This window comes from Hypanus sabinus, chromosome 5 (assembly GCF_030144855.1).
Source record: "Hypanus sabinus isolate sHypSab1 chromosome 5, sHypSab1.hap1, whole genome shotgun sequence".
NCBI lineage: Eukaryota > Metazoa > Chordata > Chondrichthyes > Myliobatiformes > Dasyatidae > Hypanus > Hypanus sabinus.
In genome coordinates, this window is record NC_082710.1 from 6,762,551 (window position 1) to 6,781,935 (window position 19,385).

The window sequence follows — 19,385 nt, forward strand, 5'->3', positions numbered from 1 at the left end:
GACTATCAGAGTATACTGATCTCTGACCATGCCCCAATTACTCTCTCTCTGAATTTGCCTGGTCTCCCTCAGAGGAATGGCGGTTTGATTCAACCTTATTATCGGATGATGATTTTTAAAAATTTATTAAGGATCAGATAACATTTTAACACTAATACATCACCTGAAGTGTCATCCCAGATTGTCTGGGATGCCATGAAAGCATATCTGAGGGGTCAAATAATCTCTTACACAGCAAATCTTAACAAAAGATCCTGTGCAGATCGATTAGACCTCATTAACCAGATTAAAGAATTGGATCAACTATATGCTCAAACTAAGAACCCCTGAACCATACAAGAAGCTAGTTGAACTCCAAAATAAATTTAACCTTCTGTCTACTCAACCTGTAGAACGCCAACTTCTCGGAAGCAAGAGTCGCTTTTACATTCATGGGGATAAGTCTGGTAAATTTCTAGCCGATCAGCTGAGGCGTTCCAAAGCCAAACAACATATTACAAAGATCCGGAAGGAGAACGGAGACTTTACATTGGATCATTTAGAAATTAATGACGCATTTAAAAATTTTTATTCTCGGCTTTATTCCTCTGAATCTTTGAATGACAATATCTCTGCTGATCAATTTTTAAAGAATCTGAATATTCCTTCACTTCCATCTGATTTTAAAGCCAAACTTAATGAGCCTATATCATCAGAAGAAATATCTTTTGCAATTTTTGCACTGCCCTCAGGGAAATCTCCTGGACCTGATGGGTTCCCTGTAGAATTTTATAAATCATTCTCTTCACTTCTTTCTCCTCAGTTACTTTCAGTACTATCTGACTCGTTTAATTACGGCAAATTGCCACCCTCTTTCAATGAGGCATCTATCATTCTTCTATTAAAAAAGGGCAAAGACCCAATAGAGTGTTCCTCGTATAGGCCGATTTCTTTGCTCAATGTTGATGTAAAGATCTTAGCTAAAGTTTTGGCTCATAGATTAGAAACTGTCATTCCCTCCATTATCTCTGATGACCAATCAGGTTTTATTAAAAACCGTCCCCCTTTTTTTAACATTCGGCGTTTATTTAATATCTTATACTCTCCTCCAACTGGGATTCCTGAATGTGTTATTTCCCTTGATGCGGAGAAAGCATTTGATCGTATAGAGTGGAACTACCTTTTCGCAGTCTTAGAAAAATTTGACCTTGGTCAAAGTTTCATCTCTTGGATCAAATTGCTGTACCTGTGTCCTACTGCTTCTGTTCTAACTAATTTTCAGAAATCCCAGGTATTTAATCTCAAACGTGGCACCCGTCAGGGATGCCCCTTAAGTCCCTTTCTCTTTGATTTGGCTATAGAACCTTTGGCGATAGCATTTCGGAATTGTCCTGAATTGACTGGGATTTGGAGACGGGGTGTTGAGCATAAAGTTTCTCTCTATGCTGATGACGTATTACTCTTTCTCTCAAATCCGTCTACATCCTTACCTCTAATGTTTTCACTTCTTGACCAGTTTAGCCAGATCTCTGGCTATAAACTTAATTTACATAAGAGTGAACTTTTCCCAATTAATAAAGAAGCACAAGAACTAACATTTCGTGATCTCCCTTTTAAAGTAGTCCATAACCAATTTACTTATCTTGGAATTACAGTCACAAGGAAGTTTAAAGATCTCTTTCGTGAAAACTTTGCCAATCTTTCATATACTATAAAACAGAGTCTGGTACAATGGTCACCTCTATCTATGTCTTTGGTAGGTCGTATTAATGTTGTTAAAATGTATGTTCTCCCCAAATTTTTATACTTATTTCAATCTATCCCAATTTTTATTCCTTTTTTGATTCCTTAGACTATTATTTTGTCATATCTGTGGAAGAATAAGTGCTCTAGAATTAATAAAATCCATTTCCAAAAATCTAAAAAAGAGGGTGGCATGGCTTTACCTAACTTTCGTTTATATTATTGGGCAGCTAATATACGTTGTGCTACCTTTTGGTCTTTCTTCCATGGCCAACCCGAGTGCCCTAACTGGGTGGCAATGGAGTTGAGCTCCACTAAAGTGCATCTATCTCTGCATTTCTTGGCTCTGCACTCCCTAGTAGTCTGCCCAGATTAATAGCTAATCCTCTTGTTAGATACACTTTGCGTATATGGGCTCAGTTTAGGAAATGCTATGGTTTCCAAGGTTTTCCCGTTTCCAGCCCTGTCGTACATAATCACCTTTTTTCACCCACTATGTACGATTCAGCATTCCATGTTTGGTATAGGAAGGGCATTAGACATTTTAAAGATTTTTTCATTGATAATCGCTTCGCTTCTTTTCAGCAGCTCTCTGTTAAGTTCAATCTGCCCAATGGTCATTTTTTTAGATATCTCCAAATTAGACACTTTATTGCTCCTTTAATTCCTAACTTTCCTGAAATGCCTGCGAAAAATGCTATGGACTTATTTCTTTCCATTAATCCACTAGGTAAAGGTTTAATATCAATTATTCGAGATAATTTAGCAGCCTCACAACGGGCCCCTGTGGATAAAATTAAAATGGCCTGGGAGCAGGATTTAAATACCTCCTTATTTATGAGAGCTGGGACTCGATTCTCAAATCAGTTAACTCAACCTCTCTCTGTGCTCGCCATTGCCTTTTACAGTTTAAGATTGTTCATAGAGCCCATATGTCTAAATTTAAACTATCTTGATTCTACCCTAACATTAGCCCGCTCTGTGATAAATGCAAGAGGGGCGAGGCCTCTCTCAATAATATGTATTGGTTCTGTCCTAGCTTGGAGAAATTTTGGAAAGATGTCTTCACTACGTTATCGTATATTCTGAATCAGCACCTAGAATCAAACCCCTTAATTGCTTTGTTCGGTTTCTGGGGCGAGACAGATTTACGTCTGAGTCCGACCAAATGCCGAATATTATCCTTTGCTTCTCTCCTGGCTAGACGCTTGATCCTCCTTAGATGGAGAGATGATGCCCCACCCACATGCTCAATGGCTTAACGACATTGTGGCCTGCTTGGACCTAGAAAAAATTCATTATTCAGTTCTTAATTCAGATCTAAAGTTCTATAAGGTCTGGGGACCTTTTATCGAGTACTTTCATAACCTTCCTCCTGACTAGGGTTTTTTTTTCTCTCTCTTTTCGGTCCCTTGCTTTCAGCTCCTTTTTTTTTCTGGTAGTAGGCATTATTATCCTCTGTTGCTAAGAGTATTCACAGTCTGGGAGTTTGATTGTCCTGATTTATATTCTCTATATTGTGTTGTGGTTGGTCTGGAGTTTTTTTGTGTTGTGGGGTTTGGGGAGGATACTAAGTTTACTTGTCTTCAATTTAGGTGCTTTTTTTTTTAAAATTCTCTTATTTTGTAGCATATTGTCATTGTATGCTTAATTTTGCACTGTATTAATGTTCCTCATTGTGATTTGGGTTTTTTTTTAAATTTGTAAAATGTATAGAAAAACTAATTAAAAAAAAAGGAAATGTATTACAGTAAGTTCTTGTCTTTCCACTACACTGCTGTTGCAAAACAACGAATTTCACATACACCAGAGATAATAATACTAATTGTAATTCTATAAACTCTCCTAGTTCATGTGAAAATGTATTATGATTTAAAATGTAAGCATTTTTACCCCAACTTCATTGCTTCATTCCACAGATGCACAACCTAACAAGTTGCATCACTCCTTGGCATGAAAATTTAACTATGGCCGACAGGAAGGCTCTACAACACGTCCTCAAAGCTGCCCAATGCATCACCAGCACTAGCCTACCTATCAAGGACATATATATACAGAAAGGTTCCAGAACAAGGCCAGTAACATTAAGAATCCCACCCACCCTGCTCATGGACTGTTTGCCCAGTGCTATAGGGGAGGAGGCTACGTAGCATCCACACCAGGACCACTAGACTCAACAACAGTTACTTTCCCCAGGCAGTAAGGCTGATCAACACCTCCACCCACTAACTCCACCACTACTTTATTACTTCCTGTCAGTCACCTTATGTACAGCCATACAATCAACGTATACAAACTATCTTATCTATGTATATCTATCCTATTTTTTAAATTATTGTATTTTTATCTTGTGCTGTTTGTGCTGCATGGATCCGGAGTAACAATTATTTTGTTCCCCTTTACACTTGTGAACTAGAAATGACATTGAACAATCTTGAATCCTCTTACCTTTTTTATCAATAGCAGCTTCAATGTAGTAAGGCAGCTTCTTGCAGGCTCCCCTTAACTCCTGCTTTAAGGCTAGGATATAGTTCACATCTTCCCCTGTATTCAAGGGGACAGGCTTAAATTCTGTGGGCTACAGATCGGTAATGTAGATTATCATACAGCGCAAGTGCATTAGGAAATAACAACTAAAACTAGACAAGTACATTATTGATCCAAACATCAAGAAGGATCCCACCCACTCTGCTCATGGACTGTTTGCCTATGCTATAGGGGAGGAGTCTGTGTAGCATCCACACCAGGACCACCAGACTCAAAAACAATTACTTCCCCAGGCAGTAAGGCTGATCAACATCTCCACCCACTAGCCCACCCCTCCACACCTCCAACCATCACTATTTTATCATTTCCTGTGAGAGTCACCTTGTAGGAGGCATGGAGCTGATCTTAATTTGTGTTGCCTGCTTATTCTGGATAATTTGTCACATGGGTTGGACCACTGTAGAAGCAAACGAATATAGTCCAGTTTAGTCTAATTGAAAGTAGTTGAGCTAGAGTGATTTTTTTGTTGACCACTTAATTACACTAATTGTAACATTAATTTAATTATATCACTGATTTAGTTTTGTTAAAAAAAAAGGGATCTAGTGTTTTCCCAGCCTACATGACAAACAAACTCTTCTCGTGCTTCCAGCTGGGTACAGGTATCAATTTTAATTATTGGAAGATATTCTAAGGGACTGGATATCCAAGTATTTGGATAGACACGGACTGGACTAATTAAGGATAATCAGCATGGCTTCATGTGTGCTAAGTCATATCTAACCAATCTTATCTGAGCACCTAGGGAAAACCCACATATTCCATGGGGAGGACATACAAACTCCTTTTAGAGAACACTGGGTTTGAACTCCAAACTCCAACACCCTACTTTGTTATTCTGCTTATTAAACTCCATAACCTCACAGTTCATGTTTAATGCCTAAATTAACTGCAAAGTTCAAAGGAAATTTATTATTCAATGATGTAATCTGCTCTGAGATTCATTTCCTTGCAGGCATTCACAGACGAAAAGGACTTACAATAGAATCAAAGAGAAACTACACACAAAGACTGTCTAGCCACAATGTACATAAGATGACAAACTGTGCAATACTGAGAACATGAATTGTACAGTACATAGGTTGTGGAATCACTTCAGTGTTGAGGTGAGTGAAGTTATCCACACTGGTTCAGGAGCATGATGGTTGAAAGATAATAACTGTTCCTGAACTTGATGGGTGTGGGACCTAAGGCTCTTGTAGCTCCTGTCAAGCTCTTGCCCATTATTTAAATACCTTTATTACACACACTTTGTCTCACAACTTGCTTTCCAAGAATAATGAAGTTATACACACTGTGAGAGGACCTTTTCCCCCAATCTTCCAATCTCCTTCCTATCTACATTTTACAATGTCAACAAATACTTTGGGTACAATATACTCTGTTCTTTTGTGCTTGTTATAAACACAAATTGTAAATAGTTTTAAGTTACAACTTGGCCACCCAATCAATTAACAACACAAGAGATTCTGCAGATTTTGGAAATCCAGAGTAACATACACAAAGTGCTGAAGGAACTCAGCAGGTCAGGCAATATCTATGAAGGGTCTTGGCCCAAAACGTAGACTGGCTACTCTTTTCCGTAGAGAAGCTCCTCCGGCATTTTGTGCATGTTGCTCTGGACTACCAGCATCTCAATAAGTCAATAAGTACATTTAGTGTCAGAGAAATGTATACAGTATATATCCTGAAATCCTTTTTCTTTGCATACATACATGAAAACAGAAGTGCCTCAAAGAATGATTGACAGTTAAACATTAGAGCCCCAAAGCTCCCCCAACTCCCCCCTCCATTGCATAAGCAGCAAGGCAACGAACCCTCCCCCCCCACCAGCAAAAAAAAACATCGACACCCACCACCGAGCACTCAAGCATGAATAAACACAGACTTGCAGATTTTCTTCAGTTTGTGGAGCTATGGTCAATAACTGGGAGCTGCCAAAAAGAGACCCCGCATCCCATTACCAGGCATTGAACACCAGACAATGAACTCATGAATGCTGCCTCATTATTTTTTTCTTTTTGTTGGTACTTTATATGTGGCTTACTTATTGTTATACATATTTCTTACTGTAATTTAAGCAGTCACTGCACAGGATCGAAAAAGCTGCAGAAAGTTGTAAACTCGGTCAGCTTCATTGCCACTAGCCTCCCCAGTATCTAAGACATCTTCAAAAGGCGATGCTTCAAAAAGGCAGCACCCATGATGAAAGATTCTCATCACCCAGGATGTGCCCTCTTCTCATTGCTACCATCAAGGAGGAGACATACACTCAATCTTTCAGGAACAGCTTCTTACCTCAGCCATCAGCAGAAAAGTTGGGGAGTGGTGCCAGTATAGATTTGGAGCATAGACTGTTCCACATAACCAACTTTTCCCCAACTTTTCCTCCGTTACATCGACGACTACATTGGTGCTGCTTCCTGCACCCATGCTGAGCTCGTCAATTTCATCAACTTTGCTTCTAACTTTCATCCAGCCCTTAAATTCACTTGGTCCATCTCGGACACTTCTCTCCACTTTCTTGATCTCTCGGTCTCCATCTCTGGAGACAGACTATCCACTGACATCTTCTACAAACCCACTGACTCCCATAACTATCTTGACTATACCTCTTCCCACCCTGCCCAATGCAAAAATTCCATTCCCTATTCCCAGTTCCTCCGTCTCTGCCGCATCTGCTCCCAGGATGAGGCTTTCTGTTCCAGGACTTCTCAAATGTCCTCTTTCTTTCAGGATTGTGGTTTCCCTTCTGGCATCATCAAAGATGCCCTCACCCGCATCTCCTCCACCACCCGCACTTCAGCCCTTAACCCATTCTCCCGTCACCACAACAGGGACAGGGTTCCCCTTGTCCTCACCTACCACCCCATCAGCCTCCGGATTCAACACATTATCCTCCGCTACTTCCGCCACCTTCAACAGGACCCCACCACCCAGCACATCTTTCTCTCCCGACCTCTCAGCTTTTCGCAGGGATCGTTCCCTCTGCGACTACCTGGTCCACACGTCCCTCCCCACAGAACTCCCACCCAGCACTTAACCCTGTAAATGCAAATGCTACACCTGTCCCCACACCTCCCCCCTTACCACCATTCCAGGCCCCAGACAGTCCTTCCAGGTGAGGCAACACTTCACCTGCGAGTCTGCTGGAGTCATCTATTGCATCCAGTGCTCTCGGTGCAGCCTCCTCTACATCGGCGAGACCCGACGCAGATTGGGGGACCGCTTCATCAAGCACCTCCGCTCCGTCCGCCACAATAGACAGGACCTCCCGGTTGCCACCCACTTCAACTCTGCCTCTCATTCCCATCTAGTTATGTCCACACATGGCCTCTTCTACTGCCATGATGAGGCCAAACTCAGGTTGGAGGAGCAACACCTCATCTACCATCTGGGTAGTCTCCAGCCTGGTGGTATGAACATTGAATTCTCCAATTTCTGGTAATTTCCTCCCCCTCCCCTTCCCCTTCCCCTATCCTAGGTCCTGTGACTTGGCTAGGATTAAATTAGGGATTGTTGGGTGGTGCACCTCAAGGTGACATATACACACTTTGATAATTAACTTACTTTGAATCCACTACAGTGTAGATATTTGGACTGGATTTGATTTAAAAAACCAGATGCAGAGATGTTTTAGCAAAGCAGATGAGAAGGTGTTCCCCGTTGAATTCTGGAAGTAAGGGGTAATTTCTTTTTAAATGAAATGTTGCCCAACCAAGACAAGGTGAAATTTTGTTCTCTCGTGAGCTTGAGAATCTTAGGAATTCTCTTCCTCAGAATAAGTAATATAGGCAGACTTGGAATATCTTTTAAAATAGAGGCAGATGGATTCTAGATAAACAAAGTGATGAAGATTACTGCAATCAGATTAAAATGCAGAGTTGAGATTACAATTGGATCAACTATATTGGATCACACTTCAGAATGCAAATACAATGGATTCCAGTTAATTGGGCCATTGTTAATTGGGACAGATACCTGTTTGCAAAAACTAATGAAGAAAATAGCAGGAAAATTCCCTTTGTTTCTTGGGGACACTATGCTGCTTAATAGGGGCAGAAGTCTGTTGCTGAACAGTTTCTAATTAGAGTCAGTGGTGCTCGTGCGGCCATTAGACACTACGCCATGCTTAAGAGTGAATAGTTTTTAAAATAGTGTCAATTGGTAGCACTTGTGTTCAAATGGCAGAGAGTTTAGTCACTGATGGTTGGTGAGAAATTAGCAGCAAGACAATTCAGAACAGTTTTGCTCACTGCAGTTTCAAGCATTCAGGCTTGGAGATGCCAGAAGTAACTGTTTTACATTACAGGGCAAAGAGGCATTTGGTCATTCAATTTTACCACAAAACTGATGGTCACCCTGGAATCTTTTATTTTCTGTTTGGTCATTGGATCCAGCACTTTAATGTAAGGATTATTATATGTAACAGAGTACTGTTACATATAATAAGACTACAAGATACAGGAACTGAATTAAGCCATTTATTTGGCCAATCAAGTCTGCTCCACCACTTCATCATGGCTGATTCCATTTTCCTCTCAGACCCAGTCTCCTGCTGTCATCCTGTATCCCTTCATGCCCTAAACAATCAAAAATCTATCAACCTTTGTCTTAAATATACTGTACATAAAGACTTGACCTCCACGGCTGTCTGTGGCAATGAATTCTACAGAATCACCACTAAAGAAATTCCTCCTCATCTGTTCTAAAAGGACACTCCTCTATTCTGAGACTGTGTCCTCTAGTCCCCAACTTTCCCACCACAGGAAACATCTTCTCCAAGTCCACCATTTGATTAGGTTTCAATTAGGTCACACCTCATTCTTTTAAACTCTAGTGAATACAGACCTAGAGCCATCAAGCACTCTTCATATGACAAACCATTCAATCCTGGAATACTTTTCATGAACCGCCTTTGAACCCTCTCTCTCGTCAGCACATCCTTTCTAAGATTAGGTGCCCAAAACTGCTCAAAATATTTCAAGTGAGGCCCCAACAGTGCCTTATAAAATCTCAACGTTACATCCTTGCTTTTATATTCTAGTCCTCTTAAAATGAATGTTAACATCGCATTTGCTTTCCTCACCACAGACTCAACCTGCAAATTAACCTTTGGGGGATCTTGTACAAGGACTCCCAAGTCCCTTTGCATTTCAGTTTTTTGTATTTTCTCTCCATTTAGAAAGTAGTCAACCCTTTCATTTCTTCTACCAAACTGCATGACCGTTCACTTCCTGACATTATATTCCATCTGCCACTTCTTTCCCTATTCTTCTAATCTGTCCAAGCCTCTCTACTTCCTCAAAACGACCTTCCCCTCCACCTATCTTCGTATCATCTGCAAACTTTGCAAGAAAACCATCAATTCCAGCATCCAAATCATTGATATACAATGTAAAAAGAAGCAGTCCCAACATAGACCCCTATGGAACACTATTAGTCATCAGCAGCCAACCAGAAAAATATCCCTTTATTCCCACTCTTTGCCTCTTGCCAATCAGCCACTGCTTTATCTGTGCTAGAATCTTTCCTATAATAATGTTTCTTGTTACCATGTATGTAATATATTGTGATTATTGTATGAACTAGAGCAAGCTTGGGCTTGTCTCCATGGGGTAAAGCAAGATGAGAGGTGACTTGTTAAAGGAGTATAAGATTATAAGACCATAAGACAAGGACAGAATTAGGCATTCAGCCCATTTCGTCCACTCCGCGATTTCATCATGGCTGATCCCAGATCCCACTCAACCCCATACACCTGCCCTCTCACCATATCCCTTGATGCCCTGGACAATCAGGAATCTATCAACTTCAACTTGAATATACTCAGTGATTTGGCCTCCATGGCAGTCTGTGGCAGAGCATTCCACAGATTCACTGCTCTTTGGCAAAAAAAAATCCTCCTTACTTCTTTTCTGAAAGATCACCCCTCAATGTTGAGGCCGTGCCCTCTAGTTCTGGATATCCCCACCAAAGAAACATTCTCTCCACAGCCACCTTTTCAAGTCCTTTCAACATTTGGTGGGTTTCAATCAGATCTGCCCCTTCTCCCACCGCATTCTTTGAAATTCCAGTGAGTACAGGCCCAAAACTGCCAAATGCTCCTCATATGTTAACCCTTCATTCCTGGAATCATCCTCGTAACCTTCCTCTGGGCGCTCTCCAATGTTAATATATTCTTTTTGAGATAAGGGGCCCCAAAATGCATTATCATAGATTTCTCAACACTGTATTCCAACAGCCAATTTTTGCCCATTCTTCCAATTTGTCGAAGTCCTGCTGCAATCGCATTGCTTCCTCAGCACTACATACCCCTTTGTCTAGCTTCATATCATCCTCAAACTTTGCCTCAAAGCAATCAGTTCTACTATCCAGATTGTTGACGAACAATGAAAAGTAGTGGTCCCAATACTGACCCCCAAGGAACATCACTAGTCACTGGCAGCCAAGTCATGTCACTTTTACTGTCATTTCGACCATAACTGCTGGTACAGTACATACTAAAAATGAGACAACGGTTTTCAGGACCATGGTGTTACATGACACAGTACAAAAACTAGACTGAACTATGTAAAAAAACAACACAGAAAAAAAACTACACTAGACTACAGACCTACCCAGGACCGCATAAAGTGCACAAAACAGTGCCAACCAGAAAATTATGAGAGGCATTGATAGATGGCCAAAACATTTTTCTCCCCAGGGCTTCAATGACCAATCCTTTTAAAGTTCCAAAGTTCAATGTAAACTTATTATCAAAGTACATATATGTCAACATTTTCAAGATTCATTTTCTTGCAGGCATACCCAATAAATCTATAGAATAACCATAAGAATATAACAAAGTGAGTGTTGAAACATTTTGGGGAGATAATCAGTGGGCCAGTGAAGGAGTGGAGATTTGAGGCTTTGAATCGAGAGGCTTTGACGAGAAGAGGCTGAGGACGAGCTTCACTCCAACAGAGTTAAGGCCGGGTAAGTTCCTTTCAAAGGAGAAAGTTTCAAAAGTTGAGGCAAGTATTGGGTAGGTTATGGCAGCTGAGATCGGCCCCGTGGTTTGTTCATCCTGAAGCATGTGGGAAATCAGGGATACTTCCAGTGTCCCTGACGACTATGTGTGCAGGAAGTGTGTCCAACTGCAGCTTCAGGCAGACCGCATTGAGCATCTGGAGCTGTGATTGGATTCATACTGGAGTATCCCGATGCTGAGAAAGTTGTGAATAGCACGTTCAGTGAATTGGCCACACCACAGGTAAAGGCTACACAGGCAGAAAGGGAAGGGGTGGCCACTAGACAGCGTAGCAGTAGGCAGGTAGTGCAGGAGTCCCCTGAGGTCATCTCCCTCTTAAACAGATATACTGTTTTGGATACTGTTGGGGAGATGTCTCATCAGGGGAAGGCAGGAGCAGTCGAGTTCATTGCACCATGGGTGGCTCTGCGGCACAGGAGGGAAGGAAAAGGAGTGGGAGAGCTATAGTGATAGGGGATTCGATTGTAAGGGGAATAGATAGGCATTTCTGCGGCTGCAAACGAGACTCCAGGATGGTATGTTGCCTCCCTGGTGCAAGGGTCAAGGATGTCTCTGAGTGGCTGCAGGACATTCTGGAATGGGAGGGTGAACAGCCAGTGGTCGTGGTGCACATAGGTACCAACGATATAGGTAAAAAACAGGATGATGTCCTACAAGGTGAATTTAGGGAGTTGGGAGATAAACTAAAAAGTAAGACCACAAAGGTAATAATCTCTGGATTACTACCAGTGCCACGTGCTAGTCAGAGTAGAAATAGGAGGATATTTCAGATGAATACGTAGCTTGAAAAATGGTGCAAAGGGGAGGGATTCAAATTTCTGGGGCATTGGAACCAGTTCTGGGGGATGTGGGACCGGTATTAACAGGACGGTCTGCACCTGGGCTGGACTGGAACCAATGTCCTAGGGGGAGCGTTTGCTACTGCTGTTCAGGAGGCTTTAAACTAATGTGGCAGGGGGATGGGAACAAGTGCAGAGAGACAGAGGAGTGTAAAATGAGGGTAGAAGCAAAAAGTTGTAAAGTGAAAAGTAAAAGTGGCAGGCAGGCAAATCCAGGGCAAAAAGCAAAAAGAGCCACTTTTCAACATAATTGTAGAAGGGCTAAGAGTGTTGTAAATACAAGACTGAAGGCTTTGTGTGTCAATGCGAGGAGTATTTGTAACAAGGTGGATTAATTGAATGTGCAGATAGTTATTAATGAATATGATATAGTTGGTATCACGGAGACATGGCTCCAGGGTGACCAAGGATGGGAGCTCAACATCCAGGGATATTCAATATTCAGGAAGGATAGACAGGAAAGAAAAGGAGGCGGGGTAGCATTGCTGGTTAGAGAGGAGATTAACGCAATCGAAAGGAAGGACATTAGCATGGAGGATGTGGAATCGACATGGGTAGAACTGCATAACACAAAGGGGCAGAAAACGCTGGTGGGAGTTGAGTACAGGCCACCTAACAGTAGTAGTGAGGTTGGGGATGGCATTAAACAGGAAATTAGAAATGCATGCAATAAAGGAACAGTAGTTATAATGGATAACTTCAATCTACATATAGATTGGGTGAACCAAATTGGTAAGGGTGCTGAGGAAGAGGATTTCTTGGAATGTATGCGGGATGGTTTTCTGAACAAACATGCCGAGGAACCAACTAGAGAGCAGGCCATTCTAGATTGGATATTGAGCAATGAGGAAGGGTTAGTTAGCAATCTTGTCGTGCGAGGCCCCTTGGGTAAGAGTGACCACAATATGGTGGAATTCTTCATTAAGATGGAGAGTGACATAGTTAATTCAGAAACAAAGGTTCTGAACTTGAAGGGTAACTTTGAAGGTGAGACGTGAATTAGCTAAGATAGACTGGCAAATGATACTTAAAGGGTTTACAGTGGATATGCAATGGCAAGCATTTAAAGATCGCATGGATGAACTACAACAATTGTTCATCCCAGTTTGGCAAAAGAATAAACCATGGAAGGTAGTGAACCCGTGGCTGACAAGGGAAATTAGGGTTAGTATTAAGTCCAAAGAAGAAACATATAAATTAGCAAAAAAAAAGCGGCACACCTGAGGACTGGGAGAAATTCAGAGACCAGCAGAGGAGGACAAAGGGCTTAACTAGGAAAGGGAAAAAAGATTATGAGAGAAAGTTGGCAGGGAACATAAAAACTGACCGTAAAAGCTTTTATAGATATGTGAAAAGAAAAAGATTGGTCAAGAAAAATGCAGGTCCCTTACAGTCGGAAACAGGTGAATTGATCATAGGGAACAAAGACATGGCAGACCAATTGAATAACTACTTTGGTTCTGTCTTCAATAAGGAGGACATAAATAATCTTCCGGAAATAGTAAGGGACCGAGGGTCTAGTGAGATGGAGGAACTGAGGGAAATACATGTTAGTAGGGGAGTGGTGTTAGGTAAATTGAAGGGATTAAAGGCAGATAAATCCCCAGGGCCAGATGGTCTGCATCCCATTAAGGAAGTAGCCCAAGAAATAGTGGATGCATTAGTGATAATGCTAGAGTCGGTTATCAAAGATGTGAATACAGCACAATTGGAAAGAGGTGAAATCATCGGACAAAGTCAGCATGGATTTCTGAAAGGAAAATCATATCTGACGAATCTTATAAAATTTTTTGAAGATGCAACTAGTAGAGTGGATAGGGGAGAGCCAGTGGATGTGGTATATTTAGATTTTCAAAAGGCTTTTGACAAGGTCCCACACAGGAGATTAGTGTGCAAACTTAAAGCACATGGTATTTGGGGGGTATGGTATTGATGTGGATAGAGAATTGGTTGGCACACAGGAAGCAAAGAGTAGGAGTAAACGGGACCTTTTCAGAGTGGCAGGTAGTGACTAGTGGGGTACCGCAAGGCTCAGTGTTGGGACCCCAGTTGTTTACAATATATATTAATGATTTAGACGAGGGAATTAAATGCAGCTTTTCCAAGTTTGCGGATGACACGAAGCTGGGCGGCGGCGTTAGCTGTGAGGAGGATGCTAAGAGGATGCAGGGTGACTTGGATCGGTTAGGTGAGTGGGCAAATTCATGGCAGATGCAATTTAATGTGGATAAATGTGAGGTTATCCACTTTGGTTGCAAGAACAGGAGAACAGAATCTGAACGGTGGCCGATTAGGAAAAGGGGAGATGCAACGAGACCTGGGTGTCATTGTACACCAGTCATTTAAGGTGGGCATGCAGGTACAGCAGGCGGTGAAAAAGGCAAATGGTATGTTGGCATTCATAGCAAAAGGATTTGAGTACAGGAGCAGGGAGGTTCTACTGCAGTTGTACAAGGCCTTGGTGAGATGGCACCTAGAATTTGTATGCAGTTTTGGTCCCCTAATCTGAGGAAAGACATTCTTACTATAGAGGGAGTACAGAGCAGGTTCACCAGATTGATTCCTGGGATGGCAGGACTTTCGCATGAAGAAAGACTGGATCGGCTAGGCTTATACTCACTGGAATTTAGAAGATTGAGGGGGGATCTTATTGAAACGTATAAAATTCTAAAGGGATTGGACAGGCTAAATGCAGGAAGATTGTTTCCGATGTTGGGGAAGTCCAGAATGATGGGTCACAGTTTAAGGATAAAAGGGAAGCCTTTTAGGACCGAGATGAGGAAAAACTTCTTCACACAGAGATTGGTGAATCTGTGGAATTTTCTGCCACAGGAAACAGTTCAGGCCAGTTCATTGGCTATACTTAAGAGGAAGTTAGATATGGCCATTGTGGCTAAAGGGATCGGGGGTATGGAGAGAAAGCAGGTACAGGGTTCTGAGTTGGATGATCAGCCATGATCATACTGAATGGTGGTGCAGGCTCAAAGGGCCAAATGGCCTACTCCTGCACCTATTTTCCATGTTTCTATTTTTCTATCAGAGGTGGGTGTTAAGTGCCTGGAATGCACTGCCAGGGAATGTGCTGGAGGCTTAATACATTAAATGTCACCGTGTCTTTTCATAATTATAATAATTACTTTATTGATGTTGAGTCAGAAATTCTTTTGTTACAGCAGCAAAATTTAAAAACACACTTAGCAGAATAATAACAGAATAACAATAGTGTAAAATAGTAATATAAAAATAGTATACCAACAGACAATAATGTACAAAATAAAGAAGCAGAGACTATTATACTACGACATGTGTTCTCCTGTTGCACAGAGATGAACTGTTGCACATGCTTATTGCATTTGGTAGGGAAGATTTTCTGTAACGGTGGAGCTGAATGAGTCTGTTTGAAAGGGTGCTCTACTGCTTATTCAGCAGGTCATGGAGAGGAAGTGCCTGATTGTCTACAATGGATAACAGTTTGGTTAATGATCTCCTCTCCACCACTAACTCAAAAAAGTCCAAGCTGTAGCCAAGGGCAGATGCAGCCTTTTTGATGAATTTTAGTCCTTGTGCATCACCAGCACTGATGCTGCTCCCCTAACATAAAAGACGACGAACTTGCTACAAGATCTCCAACATCTCGCTGCACACATTATATTCTTATGGAAGGCATGGGATTGACTGGGGTAATAAATTAACTATGATGAAATGGTGGAGCAGACCTGATAGGCCAAATATCCTAATACTGCTCCTACTGTAGACCTTATGCCCTGATACTTAGATAGGCATAGGGATGGAAGGCAAATGGAGGGTCATTGGCACAACGTCGTGAGCTGTAGTTTTCTTTGTGTAAATAACAAGTTTGATACTCCCTTAATTTCAGACAGAAAACAACCTATCGGAGGCATACTTTAAAGACACATTGACGTAAATTTTAATCTCAGGGTTGTATATGGTGACATATATGCATTTTGATAATAAATTTACTTTTAATATATAAAAACATCTTTTTCATGGCTTATTTTAGCTTTCCAGGCCACATATCTCACTGCTGTCAAAAATACCTGGACGCTTCTATTTAAACAATTAAGCTGACACTGCAAAACAGGAAATTAACCTTTCTTTTTTCAAACGAACTAGCGGTCAATAAGACAAGACAGGAGTTTATGAATTGACCTGTATTAAAATGAGGCGAAGTAAGTTTATTTTATGTACAAAATAAACTTCATTCATAATAAAAAAAATTCTTAAATACATGTAGTGCGGTGCCTTTGATTCTTACATTCATTGACAATGTATTCGGTACATTGGTGTAGCCGCTGAGCAGCCAGACCCGGCACGCTGAACCCGGGCGGTCGTTCCCCGGCGTTTTGCGCATGCGCCGGTAGGCAACGTACGACCACCCACTGACCCAGCGAGAGAAAAAAAGTACTGCAACTATTTATCTACTGCAACGTGAAGTTTCGCGGCGTGCTTCTTACCATCCCAACAGATTGGTACATCCTCTTAGCCCGACCTTCTAACTTATTCCAGCATCAATCTAACCTCCCCTCCCCCCCCCATTATTACTACCATTACCACCATCAGGGAGGACGGGCAGGAACCTGAAGACACTCACTTAGCCTTCTAGGAACAGCTTCTTCCTCTGAACAGATACTCAACCTCACTTTTTTCCTGCTCTTTCCAGATTACTTGTATGTGTAAAGACACTGCCCAGAGGAAGGCAATGGCAAACCACTTATGCAGAAAAAAATTGTCAAGAGCAGTCATGTAAGATCATGATCATCTACGTCATAGGACAACGCACATAACGAACGACTGCGCAAAAGTCTTAGGCACCCTAGCGACATACATGTGCTAACAACACACACAAAATGCAGGTGGAACACAGCAGGCCAGGCAGCATCTATAAGGAGAAGCACTGTCGACGTTTCGGGCTGAGACCCTAGCGACTATTGAAAGGCCTAGACAGTGTGGACGTGGAGAGGATGTCTCCTTTAGTGGGCGAGTCTCTGTCCAGAGGACACAGCCTCAATACACCGACGGCCCTTTGGAACAGCTGAGGATGAATTTCTTTAGACAGAGGGTGTTGAATCTGGAATTCGTTGCCAGAGACTACTCGAGTCATTTAAAGCGGAGGTTGATAGGATAGTGATTATTCGGGGCGTCAAAGTTACAGGGAGAGAGCAGGAGAATGGGTTGCGGGGGAAAATAAATCAGCCATGATGGAATGGCAGTGTCATCTCAGTGGGCTGAATGGGCTTATTCTGTTCCTATGTCTTATGGTTTATTCCCACACCCCATATTTTCCTCCAGTCACCTTAAAATTATGCTCCCTGGAATTCGACACGATTTGAATTATATCTTGGGAAAAAATGAAATGACATCAGTTGATAGTCAAATTTCATTTCACGATCCAAATGTAATAAATGACACTTTTCCTAATTGACACTAGAAATAAAATACAACAATTCTCAAGAATAAAAGGCAATAAAAAAAACAGTAACGCAAAACACACCCCATTCCAGTCGACGGTTCGGTCCCACTCAGCTGTTTTACTTATTAAAACAGGGCTAGCTGCGCTTAAATATTTGTCTCCCCGTGTGGCATCTGTTTATAATCCGGTTTGAGTTTTGGAACAAGAAAAAAAAGTCCTAAATATTTGAAACACAAGAGATTAAGCAAATACTGAACATCCAGAGCAACACACGCGACATGCTAAAGACACTCAGCAGGTCAGGTAACAGCTATGGAGGGGAATAAAATGAGTCCTGATTCAGGATTCAGCCCGAAATTGCGACTGTTATTCCTCTCCATAGATGCTGTCTGACCTGTTGAATTCCTCCAGCATTTTGTGTATTACTCCTAAATATTTTACCGGCCTCTCTTAGAATGGAGGTGAAGTTCGAAAAGCGGGTCACAGTGAGCCTCCACTCCTGCACTGTACGACTTGACTAGCTGGGATTCGGCCCCTTTAGAATAAACTGTTCGCACCTACCGGGAATAAAGGGAGCGGCTGGCATCCAGTATCAGGCAAGGATTCGCCTCTGGAGAAGCCGATGGCTTCGATGTTAAAGGTGAACTGTGCTCTACCCCGGCCGCGTCCTCTCTCAGACATTACCCCGGGAGCGATGCTGACACCCCTCCCCGCCGCGGCTTTTCACCGGCTCCGGTCCCAGGACTGCGGGAGCTCAGGCAACGGACTGACTGCGCCTTGCACAAGTACACCTTTCCGCTCAGGGCAGCGCCGGCACCGTTAACCCGCTCCCCGCATCCACTCCACACCCCACCCTCGGCTGAACGCGACGAGTTCAGAGCCGGGGTCCCACTACAGCTTCGGTCCAAAACTAATGATGGAGAAATAAAAATGTCCCTCTCATACACGTCCCTATTTAAGAGGGAGTCTCCCCGCCCTCCGGCTTTTCCCATTTGGCGTGGACCACGCATGCACCGTCCCAATGTGACATGCCTGACTCAGCATTTCCAAAACGGCTTTGTCATGGAAATAACGGCCAGCAATAGCAGAAGCCAGTTCTCTTCCTCATCTTCCCCTCCAGCATCGGATTTCTGAATGGAAAATGAGCCTATGGACACTACCTCAGTATTTTGCTCTCTTTTCGCATTACTTGTTTAATTTACATTTTAACATATACTTCTGGTAATTAAAGTTGTTGCTACGTACACAACATAGTTCTGCTACAGAACAACAAATTCCACGACACATACCGGTGATATTAAACCTGATTCTGGTTAAGGTGCATAACAGCGGGATACTTCTCTTCCGAGATATTCCACAAACAACACCATTAAACACGAAGTTATTCATCTCTTGAAGGTTTAGAACTGTGTTCGGCTGAGGGAGTAACCTTCTGGTCGAAAGCGGATGTTTGCATTGACAATATTCATAGTACTTTTTAAACACAAGAGCTTCTGCAGATGCTGGAAATCCAGAGCAACACCCGTAAAATGCTGGAGGAACTCAGCAGGTCGGGCAGCATCTATGCTTGGAAACTTAGGATGGAGATGAAGAGGAACTGCGTTTCCCGAAGAGTGGAGAATCTGTGGAATTCTCTGCAGTGAAGGCGGCCTCAGTAAATATATTTAAGACAAGGTTCGTCGAACTTCTGGTAATGCCCCATCCCCTTTTCCCTCCCTCACCTGTCCATCGCCTCCCTCTGATGCTCCTCCTCCCCCCTTTTCCTTCTTCCCTGGCCTTCCGTCCTCTTCTATCAGATTCCCCCTTCTCTTTC

General features: G+C 42.3%; 1 protein-coding gene across 2 annotated transcripts in view; it reads right to left on the reverse strand.

Annotated features, from left to right (window-relative positions):
- polr3g (polymerase (RNA) III (DNA directed) polypeptide G) overlaps positions 1-18,530 on the reverse strand; it is a 39,461-nt gene extending 20,931 nt beyond the window's left edge. The window contains exons 1-2 of one of the 2 annotated variants that reach the window (XM_059969334.1): positions 18,134-18,530; positions 4,171-4,266 (exon numbers count right to left, since the gene is read on the reverse strand). In XM_059969334.1, coding sequence (XP_059825317.1) covers positions 4,171-4,266; positions 18,134-18,158 — 121 coding nt within the window. In that variant the 5' untranslated portion in view covers positions 18,159-18,530. Of the gene's footprint in view, positions 1-4,170; positions 4,301-18,133 lie in introns of both variants that reach the window. The other variant, XM_059969333.1, reaches the window with a different exon arrangement.
- Between the last annotated feature and the right edge of the window lie 855 nt (positions 18,531-19,385).